General features: G+C 44.5%; 1 protein-coding gene and 1 long non-coding RNA gene across 2 annotated transcripts in view; one reads left to right on the top strand and one right to left on the bottom strand.

The window, feature by feature from the left end:
* Positions 1 to 384: 384 nt before the first annotated feature.
* LOC120312122 lies at positions 385 to 3,062 on the bottom strand. Its single transcript, XR_005557793.1, has 2 exons — positions 2,931 to 3,062; positions 385 to 1,560 (listed from the first exon to the last, which is right to left on the bottom strand). It is a non-coding gene; the product is annotated as an uncharacterized LOC120312122 (long non-coding RNA).
* Positions 3,063 to 3,221: 159 nt separating this feature from the next.
* The window catches only part of TENT4B (terminal nucleotidyltransferase 4B), a 36,276-nt gene continuing 27,078 nt past the window's right edge, over positions 3,222 to 12,419 (top strand). Inside the window, exon 1 of the mRNA XM_039352425.1 lies at positions 3,222 to 4,357. Within this exon, the coding sequence (XP_039208359.1) occupies positions 3,564 to 4,357 (794 nt within the window). The 5' untranslated portion in view covers positions 3,222 to 3,563. The remainder of the gene's footprint in view (positions 4,358 to 12,419) is intronic.

The following is a 12,419-nucleotide window of genomic DNA, read 5'->3' as shown; positions in this document are numbered from 1 at the left end:
ATGGTTCAGGATCAAGCAGTCTCTTGTACCATCAGTATGGATGCTTCTCTCCCTTGTTTGCTGCGCGTAGGCTGCTCCATCCTTGTTTCTGCAAGTTGGATTTACTATCGTTTAGCTTTCACTGACTGCGGATTCTCACGTTGAGTCATAGCCCAGGGTTACAATCCATTCTTGGCAGCCAGGCGGTTGAACTGATGTGATCCTAGTATTTCCATGTGGGTTGAACAAATTCATCCCTTAAAACGTGGAGAGCTGTAGCCAGTCACTTGGCCTGATTTTTAGCGTAATCGAAGCTTCTCACTTGACTATTATGATGGCTGTCAGGAAGAGTTGCAACAGGTATAAGTTAATATCAGGCGCAAAGAATCAGGACCATGCCTTAAGTTCCAGCCAAACTGATTTATTGCTCATGCATATGCACAAAAATGTAGTCAACGGTCAGCACTACATTGGCGCTAGATAAGAATTAATGGAATTCAAGGAGGGCTGGACTTAGACCACTTGTGAGAAAGTAACGATTCCAGGCAGATTCCTCTCTTGACTCCATCCCCAGGCTCTGCCTCTCCTCCTACAGGTAGTAGAGTAAGACAATTTCAGAACTGGGTTACTGAATGATTGCAACCAGTATGATTCACATTCTAAGGGATAGCTTGAGATGAAAGCTGCAGAATAATCTTTTTTTTTAACCTACTCTAAAAAAATTGTTGAACAAATCATAACAAAATATCATCTTGTGCTGGGAAACAGTGACATGGCAGTTTGGTCTGTTGGCTAAGCTGCTGGACTAGGAGTAGGAAAACCGAGTCCTGCTCCTTCCTAATAATCCTTTGGGTATCTTTGGACCAGTTCTGTCTTAGTCCTAAAAAGAAGGGCTTCTAAAGTGGCTACCAATAGAACCATATGGACATTTCCCCGTAGTCCCCAGGTGTCACTGATTCAAAGGCATCCTGATTTTTTTTTTCAAATCATACTAAATATTTGATCTTTCTTGTTGTACAACACAAACATGGGATAAGTAGCTGCTTCAGAATAATTTTCTGGGACATAGGTGGAACTTCATTGTTGCAATTACACTATTCAAAGCAATTTTAATCATATTTCAGGAAAAGGGGAGGTTGAAATCAGAATTGGAACAAAGAGGCTAATAAAACTCACTTAACTCCCCCCCCCCGATTTAGATTTAGACAGATTCAGACATGCATGACATGTCCAAATAACCCTTTTCAAACCAACTAGGAATCTGAAACGTATTGCTAAAATGTTATTGCTTATTTTAATGGACACTGTACTGAGTAATACATCTGTGAAGTATTACATATTGTAAAGATTTTGAAATACATCGGCAATTGCAAAAATCCCTTTTCACACATGAAAACTGGCATGTGTACATAATACACGTGACTACACAGATACATTTGAGCTCTTACTTGGAGCAAAATTGGAAAAAACTAAAATGTGTACTTAATAGATGTTCCTTTGGCCTTTTTGATTTTGGAGATACTGTCCAAGAGATGATTTGCAAATCAAAATCTTCCTTCAAAGTGATTAAGCACAAATGCACTATAAAATGGAAAGAAAAAGCTACATTAAATAAATCTGACATCAGGCTTTGATACTCTGGATTAGGAGACACAATTAACATGATCTCTAAATATAAGGGTAGTTTGTAACTTTGTGGTGGCTTTGATCATGCCTGGAAATTTGGCAGTGGTCTCAAGCAATTATTGGCTTAAATAGGTTGAGATTCTCAAAATGTTTTCAGATTTGCTTTTATTTATTATTCATGCATGTACGTGCAAAAAGAAGGAAGGCAAGAGATTTGAGGGGGTGAAAAAAAGACCTGTAATTATCTCAATTTTGAACCTTAAGCTTTGCTGAGTCAATAGTTTGAGCTACTGCATTTGGACGAGTCATTGATGTGGGATCCTATTGGGATCCACCAAAATATCCTGAGGACATCTCCTTAAATGTTTACAAAGAAAGCCCTCTGGGATTAGGATAAGTTTGAAAACAAGAAATGGAGAAGACTGTAGGCCGCAAAGCTAAGCATCAACAGTGGGGTCCTTCGTGTTTTAAGCTTGGTTGTTTCCTTGCAGACATTTCATTACCCAGATAGGTCACATCATCAGTGTTAGAAGAAAGTGCCTACTAGATCAATCAATTAAGATCATCTTGCTAGCACTGATGATGTGACCTAGTTGGGTCATGAAATGACTGCAAGAAAGCAGTTCAACTCTGAGTTACAAATACTCTTTTTTTAACTGTTATTCCCAGAGTCGCATTGATGTCTAAGAATGGCCTTCAATTGCAGATGGCCTCCTGGAGCATCCTGAGAACATAAAAATGGCTGGAGTCCTGAGCTTGTAGGTATGCGCACCTGTTTTGTAGGTATGCGTGCCTGTTCAGAAGAAAAGGGTAAAGATTACCTACGTAGAATCAAGCAAATCCCCATTTTCAATGAAAGTTTGGATTTCTGCCATTTTTGTTATTGGCCCACAGTATGTAATAAGAAAAGTTATTATATAAATTAAATGAATGAACAAAACCTCCCTTCTATGAAGGTTTAGTACTTCTGCCATTTTAATTCTCTTTGCCCAGCTTCATTCAGAGTTGGGTGGAATATAAATTAGATAAATACATGAATGAACCTCCTTTCTATGAAAAATCCCAAATTTCTCTTTTTTCCTCTTTTCTTAACCATTTCTAAAATGGTCCAGACATCTGCTTCATCTCTTACCTATCTCATCTCTATATCTCTTCTCTTACCTCTCAACTCTATATCTCTATATCTCTTATCTATGTATGTATATACAAATGTTATATATATGTAAATGTAATAAACCAGCGAACCCTCAGATTCAAAAGAGGGACTCGGGATAAACCCTCCCAAACCCTTCCTGACCACCTCCACCCCTGTCCCCCCAATATACTGGGAAAGCTCGGGGCGCCCCTGCAAAGCGAGGCCTCCTCCCGCGGCCCAGCGCCCCGAAGGGCCCTTTGAGGCGGCCTCCCTCCGGGGCTCCCCTTCGTGCCCGGCCGCGGACGATCCGTCTCCATCCCAGGCTGCGGGGCAGGCAGGGGCGGGGAGGACCCGCCGGGCGACCCCTTCCCCGCGTGGGCGACCCTCCGCCGCGGCCACCGCCCGGCCTTCTCCTTCGCCCTCCCACGCCTTTATTACGCGCGGCCCGGGCGGCAGCGGCGGCGGCCGCCTCTTTGGCAGGGCCCCGCCTCGTTCGCCTCTCGCTCCGCGCTCCTGGCCGGGAGGGGCGGCCAAGCAGCAGCCGCCGCCGCAGCCGCAGCCTCGCTTCCTCCCCGCCAGTCGCCCGGCTTCCTCGCCGTCTTTGCCGGGAGGCGCCCGGCCGGCCGCGCGCGGGTCCTCCTCCTCCTCCTCCGGGCTTCTTCGCCTCGCCGCTCCCCGCAGGGCGCCGCGCTCCCGAGAGGCCGGCGGGGCTGGGCCTGCCTGGCCCGGCGGCGCGGCGGCGGCGGCGGGCAGGAGGAGGGCGAGGAGGAGGAGCCGCCGCCGCTGCTGCCGCCCCGTCGCTCTTGGGCCGGCTCGCCGTTTGATGGATCCCCGGATCGCCTGGTTCCAGCCAGAGCAGCTCGGCCCCTCGAACCGCCTGTGGATGCAGATCTGGGAGACCACGCAGGGGGTCCGCAACCTCTACTTCCAGCAGCAGCAGCCGCCGCCGCCCCAGCCCCAGCCCGCCGCCCCGGCCTCCTCCTCGACTTCTTCGTCCGCCGCCTCGGCCGCCTCGTCGTGCAGCAGCAGCAGCAGCAGCTCCCCGCCGACCCCGGTGGCCGCCGCCGCCTCCGCCGCCTCGTCCCCGCCGCCCGGCATGTCCCGCGTCCCGCGTGGCGGCGACCCGCAGCCCGACTTTCTGCCGCTGGAGAGCGCCGGCCTGCCCCACCAGCAGCCGCAGCCTCCCCCGCGGCGGCAGGCCTCGCCGCAGCCGCCCGCCTGGGCAAGCCGGCCCGGCGCTCAGGCGACCCTCGCTGCCCCGCGCGCGGCCTCCTCTTCCTCCGCCATCGCCGCCGCCGCCGCCTCTTCGTCTTCCTCGGGCCCCGCGGCGGGGCCTTCTCCGGCCGCCTCGGCTCCCCGCGCGGCTTCGCCCGCTGCTCCGGTAGCCGCCGCCGCCGCTGCTGCTGCTGCGGCGGCGGCGGCCAGCAACAAGAGGAAGCGCGACAACAAGGCCAGCACCTTCGGCTTCAACTGCACGCTGCTGCTGGGCCCCGCCGGGGAAAGCGGCGGGCCGGCGTTGGGGAACGGGCCCCTGGGGAGGCCGCCGAGCGGGCCGGAGGAGCCGGCCTACACCGGCACCCCGTGGAAGAAGACGAATTACAGCCCCGGCGTGGTTGGGTGAGGAAGGGAGCCCGTGGAGAGGGGGGGGGGATCTTGGGGGGCAGGAGAGGGGCTCTTTGGAGTCAGGACTTGGGTGGGGGGAAAGGGAGGAAGGGGGGCTCTTTGGAATAGGAGTTGGGGGGAAGGGGAAGGATGGGAGTTTGGAGGTCAGGATTTGGGGGTCGAGGTGGGGGAAGGAAGGGAGGAGAGGGGGGGCTCTTGGGTGTCAGGACTTGGGGGGAAGGGGAAAGGGAGGAAGGGGTCTCTTTGGAATAGGGGTTGGGGGCAGGAAGGATGGGGTCAGGAATTGGGGTGGGGGAAAGGGAGCAGAGGGGGGCAGGACTTGGAGGAAGGGAAGAAAGGGGGGCTCTTGGGAGGCTGGATTTGGGGGCCAGGAGTGGAGGTTTTTGGAGTCAAGACTTGGGGTGAGGGGGAAGGGAGCAGAGGGGGCTCTTTGGAGGCAGGGCTGGGGGGCAGGCATGGGGGAAAGGGAGGAGGGGGTGCTATTGAATCAGGACTTGGGGTGGGGAGGAGGATCTGTTGGAAGTCTTTGCAACCGCCCTCCCCAAAGGAAACATTTGCAAACTGAGATCTATGGGAAGGATTGCATTTTAGTCTGCAATGGGGGGGGGGGTAGTACTGTAATGGGGAGGAGATAGGGTGGCAAGGTTATTGCACCTTGTCCCAGAAAGGTGGGTGCTCAGCGTCTTTGCAGAAGGCAGCAAAAAGGGGGGGGCTTTTGCAATGTGGGAGGCAGATGGGGATGGTCGGGGATCTGCAGCTGCTCAGGGCCAGGGGTGGCAGCGGTGTGCTCTTGAGTCTGGGGGTGACCCCCTTGGCCTTCCATGGAGGTTTTTCTGGCTTGTTTTGTGGTTTCAAGATTGGAAAAGGTTGAGTCTCAAGGATGGACTGAAGAAGTTGCCACAATGGGGCCTTGGATGCTCATCCCCTACGGTAGCCCAGATTGGACATTTTCTGGGGGGCTGGGTTGAGATGCCCCTTTTGCACGCATAGGATCCAGTTCAAAGCAGCCACAGTTTTGGATGCTTTGGGGAAGTGATAAGAAAGGCCTGTCAATTCAGCAAAAAGTTTTACCAGAATTGGTTATGGATCAGGAGGGATTTGTGCCGAATTTGTGGTATAGAGTTATTGTTTGGGGGGGGGGGGTTTATTGGGGAAAAAGTATCCTCTCCCCACCATGCCAAGGCTGTAGTGTGGATTGAGTTGAATAGGGTGGCACTATGGCGAAGCACTTGATAAAGAATAATCTAAGGATGCCTGGCTACCCTGGTCCAGAAGCACATGGTCTGGGAAGAAAGGCACACTTTACCTGTCATGATGGAATGCCACACCACCTCCCCCACCCCCCTTAATGTTGCTTGTGCAAAGATGTGCTTTGACCTTTACACAGTTTGCATTCCTGTAATAGTATTATGTAGGTATTTCCGGGTCACACTATGAGTAGTTGCTTTGGCTCTCTGCAAACAGGAGGAGGGGTCATTCAGAAGCTTAAGTAGGCTCAGGCTTTTCATGGGAGGGGGAGAACCAGTGTGTATATGTGTATTTGGAAATTAGACAGGAACAGATCCACTTATTCTACAGAAGGGCACATTCGGGTCCTAGTCTTCTGATCTTACGACTCTAAGCACCTCCCAGTGCGGTCGAAACATGTGTTTCAGTGCATGGAAGTGTGTGTGAGCAAAGAGGGATATTGCACACCCGATTATATTTGACAAAGATACATGGCCTGTGCATTTAGTGGAGTGGGATTCCTGGGCCGAAATGACCTTCTTGAGTTGGCCGTTGCAAAGGTGAATTACAATATTTCTTCTTTCTCAACAAAAATCTTTGTCACTGTTAGTGTTACATTATGCAGGATTCCAGGGCAGAGATGTTTCTCTGAATACAAATGTACCTTTGCAGGGTGTGGGAAAGAGTCTTCTGAAAGCTGATGCACAATACTACTGAGGCAGGTTGCAATTAATTTAACAAAGGTTAAGGAGGTCTTAGAGTGTTTTAATAGTATATCATTTTTTTCCTTGTTGTATTCTCATTCCTTCCGCAAATTACGTGAGGGTGTTTTTTTTATTTTGGTCAGAAAGAAACTCTGCCGTCAATTGGCATCAAAATGGGATTTTATAATAGCATCAAAATGGGATTTTATATTGTTGTAGGAAGCGGTTTCATAATGATATGTCAAATTTGTCAAAGTTCTATTCTTTAGAGATTACTGGAGAGTTTCAAGCAGCTTATACTTTTTATTTGTATAATTTATGTATTTTGTTTTCAGTTTCTAAAAACTGCAATGTTCATCCTGCAATTTTTCCTTATGTTACGAACAATGCATTTATCCATCCAGAGCCCATCCAGTAAACTATTTCACTGCATTGTGGATCAGGCTATGATCCAGATAATGGAACTTCATTGACCTTAGATTTTTCACTGGTCTGTATAAACTGTTCAAGGGAAAGGATAGAATTCCACATACAGCAGAAAACCATAATGTTCCTGGGGTGTTTCATTATTAGATGTTGTTTAAATGGGTTTCAAAATACAAATTTCTTTTAGTATGTTCCACTTTTTTTTGGTAATTGTATATCAGACATTAGTTTGATATATTAAACTAACTGATAATGTACTTGTTTATTTAAGACAGTAAAGTAGCCCAGTCGTAATGCCTTCACATGTGCGAGAACTATGGTTTATTCATTTAACATTAGTTAAATCTTTAGCTTAGCATGATTTGTGAATGCAACAGATGCCCATGTTTGTGTGTAGCCAAAGCAGAAATTTGTAGCTGCAACTTCAGAGGATGAAATGAGGGATTATAGGGTTTAATCATACTAGACTACATCTGAATATGATGCTGATCAGGGAAGTAACATAGCAGCTAAGATAGTTTTATTTGTCAGTTATACGTTTGTGAATATAGCTGTAACTTAAACTGGCTCCTTTTAAAGATGGCAGATCATGCCATATCATAATTCTACTAAATAACTATTTTTGGCTGCAAGTGGGTCCACTCACATAATTTCCTTTTCTGGCAAGTCTGGTGTTGACATTTGTGTTACATAATGGTCAGTTAAATTATGAGCTGAAAGCTTGCTGGAGAGTTTTAATTAAACCGAATCAATAGAGATTGGAAATAAAGTAAACTTTGTTAAATAATGGGTTAGCTTTCACTCTATTGTAATAAAATTGTAGATTAAATGATTTGGAACATAACAAAGCAATAAATGTATGCTAGATTTACCTACTGAATTAAGTAATTAATGAGGTTGTTTCATGTGCTAGTTTCCTTCAGTTAGTAGTAGTGTATAATGGAGTGTCCAAATTTGGCAACTTTGAGACTTATGGATTTCATCTTCCAGAATTCTCCAGCCAGCTTTACACTTCTACTTCTCATCTGATACTTCTTGTATGGATGAACTGACAGTAGGTCTCCTAGACTCTTAGCATAGATTTTGTGTTGTTACCTGTGATTTTGTTTTAACAGAGGTGTCAACAACAGGCTTTGGTGACATGTACTGTGTATCATATATCAAAATGATTTCCTGCTTAATCATCAGTAGCTGATAAAAGTTCTTGTCTCATCTTGAAACTGCAATTTGTCTAGTTAATGCACGAAAGTGTGTTTTTCATATAGCTAAGAGACTTGGTTTATATAACACATTAAGGCAGCGGTCTTCAAACTTGGCCCTTTTATAACTTGTGGACTTCAACTCCCAGAATTCTGGGAGTTGAAGTCCACAAGTCATAAAAGGGCCAAGTTTAAAGACCCCTGCATTAAGGTATGACTTGCTTTAGTTAATTGAATAGACCTTAAGTACCTAGGTTTGCACAATACATTCAGCCTAAATCAGACCACATTATGGTTTAGTTTGATGTGTGATAAGAAGCCATTAAAATATATCTTCTTCATGAGCTCAAACAATTTAAGAGTTACAAGTTCTGCACTATCATGTTTAATGAGAAAGATCTTTAAAGCTCATATCAATTTGTACCCACTATAAAGCATTTTCATGCAGAAGGTATTATGAACAAATAAGCCAATTGTAGACATAGTGATAACACTTTTTTTCCCCCACCCAGAGCTACAAAGGCTTTTCAGCAGTGGTGTTCTTGGTTCTTCCATTTGATACTTGCATAATTGTGTAATCTCAGTTTTATGTTCCAAGGTGTTAGAGATTAACTGTACAAGGGGAGAGCAGTGTTAATTGATTTAACACATGCGCAAACTTCTAAAAATTCTAAATGGAGGCCATAGTTAACAGCACTTGTATTTTATACAGCTCAGTGAAGAAATTAATAAAGATATTAACTGTGCAGTAAATCCAGAATTAAAAGTGTGCGTATATGTGTGTGTTGCAAGCAGTGGACCATTTCTTGCCTTTGAACTTGTGCTTTAGTTGTTGACACCAAAGCAGCAGGAGAAATGAAACATCTTGAAAATGGCCATGACAGTTGAAATAAACATAATGTGGATCTCTGGAAGCCAGAGGGAGCAAAGTGTGAAATAGCAGCGATTTGAGCTCATCTTTGTTAAAAGCAAGAAGTCTAGTTACAGAGGGATCCTTGTGTTAAACAACACTCTTGTACCACCCTGGCCACAGTTTTTTTCCAAAAGAAGATCATCCTTGGCAAAAGTTTGAGTTTGCCTGGATCACAAGAATAAAAGGCTTCATGACTGCATTTGACTGAATGGAATGATATTTTATTTTCTGTAGCTCGGTTTTTATTGGCTTTGCCTTGGATTAGCATCCCATTGTGGAAAACAGTGCCTGCCTAGCACAACTATAGATCCTGAACTTTACTGGGATCCCATTTGTAGACTATGGGATTGCCACTGGTGTGAAGGCTTCACATATTCTACAAACCCAGTTAGGCAAGCCATGCCTTAATACAGGTCGTTCTTGACATTTGTTTAAGTGAGTATTGCCCCATTTCGTGCCGCAGTTGTTAAATGAGTCACTTCAGGTGTTACGTTAGTACCTCGGTTGTTAAGTGAGCCTGGCTCCCCCCCCATTGACTTTGCTTGTCAGAAGGTCACAAAAGGGGAATCACATGTACGACCGTCATAAGTAGGAACCGTCATAAGTAGGAACCAGTTGCCAAGCATCTGAATTTTAATCACCTGATGCTGCAACGGTCGTGTGAAAAAACGATCATAAGTCATTTTTTCCAGTGCTGTGCTAACTTTAAAGTGGTCACTAAACAAATGATTGGGACTCAAGGACCCCCCCCCCTATATGCAAAGTCAATCATAGAAGGCCTAGTTCTGTTGTGAAGCAATAGTAGTTTTACACCTTCAATCTAACATTCTTTATTATTATGTGGCGGTTCCTCAGATAAAACGGTGTCACCATCCAGCGCCAACCTTGTAAACTTTGCTATATTTTTTAAGTAGGAAGCATGCTGAAAAGAAAAAGAAAGAAAAATGGCCACTCCCACCTGGATATCTCAACCGATGGCGGGAATTATTCTTTCACATCATGTTTCAAGAGGATTTTGCAATGCCAAGGAAGTGAAATTATGCACTATGAATGTTCGGTTAGTGTGTTTCAGGGGAGAGTTAATTTATGATTGGTTTAACACCATGCCGGTCTCCATTTAACACTGTTGTTTCGCTGGTGAGGGAATACTTTCACAACCTTGGCCCTTGTGGGCATACAGAGAAGTTCAGAATTAAGAACTGAATCTTCTTTCTGGATAGTATTATTAGTGAGCTTGTTTTAAAATTTGCTTCGCTGAATCCTTTTCATGACATTTCCATTGTACAACTATATTTCTCACCTGTACCTTCTTAGATTCTTCTGTTCTTGATCTAAAATTGGAAGGGATATTTCGCTCTGTTCCCATATCCAGTTATTTATTCACTGAATAATCCTGTATTTCTTTTATCTACTGAATGTTCTGTCTTTAGCACCATCAAGAGGTTTCAGGATTGAAATCTCTAAAAGCATTGGAAAGCTTTTAGGTGTTACTTTTTCTCTCCTTAAGTTTCCGGTTTGTTACTGTTTTTGGTGTCTGCTTTTGTTTTTTAAATTGATGAACATAATTTGGTGCAGAGAAATTTGACTTTTGGCAACCTGTATTTCCTCACAATGAAAGGAGCTAGGGTTGATATTCAAACCATTAAGTGTATGAATGTCTTGTTAATATTGGCCCAAAGACAGTAATGGAATTGCTGAATAACAATTATTATATTTTCGGCTCTGTAGACCAGTGGTTCTCAACCTTTTTAATGTCGCAACCCCCAACCGGTCGTAAGTCGAGGACTACTCAACCGGTCGTAAGTCGAGGACGACTCAACTGGTGCAGCACCGTTTGCAGAATGGGACTTTTGGCGGGCTCAGCAGGGCAGAGACAGCCTGGACAATTCCTATTGGCTTTTGAAAGCCAATAGAATTAGGCTCTATTCAAGAGAGTCTATTCTATTGGCTTTCAAAAGCCAATAGAATAAACGGGAGGAGCACAGCTAAGGAAAAGGGGGAAAAAAATGTCGGACTGCGTTGTTTGGCGACCCCCGTGAAATGGTCATTCGACCCCAAATGGGGTCCCGACCCACAGGTTGAGAACCACTGCTGTAGACAGTGATAACAGGTAAGCTACAGCATTTAACTTCTCTTACCTGGATTCTTTCATAGTCCCAATTCTGAACAGAGCCGGCAATAAAATCAAATATAATTTGTTAATATTCCTCTATGAAATGATACAAATAAAATTTTCAGTCGCACCAGTGGGGAGATAGGTAGGCGATGGATAATTGTCGTGTTGTATTAAATCCTCAGAAACATGCCTGATTTCTATTCCCCAGAATCTAAAATTGGGGTGCTAAGGTCAAGTGCCCACATTTTTTTTTAAATATACTTTTGGGAATATTCTGTCCTACCCTAAAGAAGAGAATAGACGTTAGATCTGGATTTATTAAATCCCTGGACGATTTGCAGTAAATTGGCAAGGATATCTCACCCCAACTGCTTAAAAATAGCAGCGGCAAAATGAGATACACATAAATCTTCCACCTCTCCTTTCCTAAATCACAATACTGAGATGAAGAAATAAATTTGGTGGTCAGATGTAAATTCTCCTGTTTTCCTTTTTTTAAAAAAGAACTGGGCTGGCCATACTTTAATTCTAAGATTATGTTTTTTATATTAGGCTCTGGTTGATGGATCTGCTAAATAATAATAATAATAATAATAATAATAATAATAATAATAATAATAATAATAATAATAATGAAGTTGGAAGGGACCTTGGAGGTCATCTAGTCCAACCCCCTGCTCAGGCAGGAAACCCCATACCATTTCAGACAAATGGCTGTCCAGTCTCTTCTTAAAAACTTCCAGTGTTGGAGCATTCACAGCTTCTGGAGGCAGGTTGTTCCACTGGTTAATTGTTCTCACTGTCAGGAAGTTTCTCCTTAGTTCTAGGTTGCTTCTTTCACACACCCTCTCTGTTGCATTGACTCCTGATTGCTATTCAGCCTTTGGCCTTGGTGTGTGTAAGATTACATAACTCTACACGGTGTGTTTTCTTATGCTTTTGTTATGAATATTATGGTAATTATCTTTGGAACTTGGCAGCTTTTAATGACCCTGAAAATAATTCCCTTCTGTTTTTCTTCATGCCTCTAAACTTTTAAGACACGGTTGTGGCAATATTCCTGTGTTTAAAAGAAAGAAAGGGAAGTAGCATATCAGGATACCCGCTCTTCCATGCACAACTTTGTGCAGCAACTTGCGAGTGAATTCCGTGGTCATTGATTGCCTTGATGTTGCCAGCATCTCTAGGCCATTTTTAGCTTTCGTGATATTTTTTTTCTCTCTTTTCAAACAACTTTGTTTTGTAAGAATGTGAATGCCAACTTGACTTACCAAGCAATTCTTTCAGCTGTGTTGTTTTATAATCTTTGCTGACCCAGGGATGGAAAACTGCTGTTCCTAAATTACTTTGACAGGTCCTTGAAAGAAAAATAGCCATCAGTCTGAAAGTCTACAGTAATATTAAGGGGCTTAACTATCAAAGTTATAACCAGATCAATTCCAAATACTCTCAAATGGTTGCTTGGGTTAAG

The sequence above is a fragment of the Crotalus tigris genome, unplaced genomic scaffold (assembly GCF_016545835.1).
Source record: "Crotalus tigris isolate CLP2741 ecotype Arizona unplaced genomic scaffold, ASM1654583v1 scf7180000018432.44079421565:4894166, whole genome shotgun sequence".
In the NCBI taxonomy this organism is placed as follows: Eukaryota; Metazoa; Chordata; class Lepidosauria; order Squamata; family Viperidae; genus Crotalus; species Crotalus tigris.
Note: the sequence above shows the minus strand (reverse complement) of the source record. Positions and strands in the feature narration are given on the sequence as shown.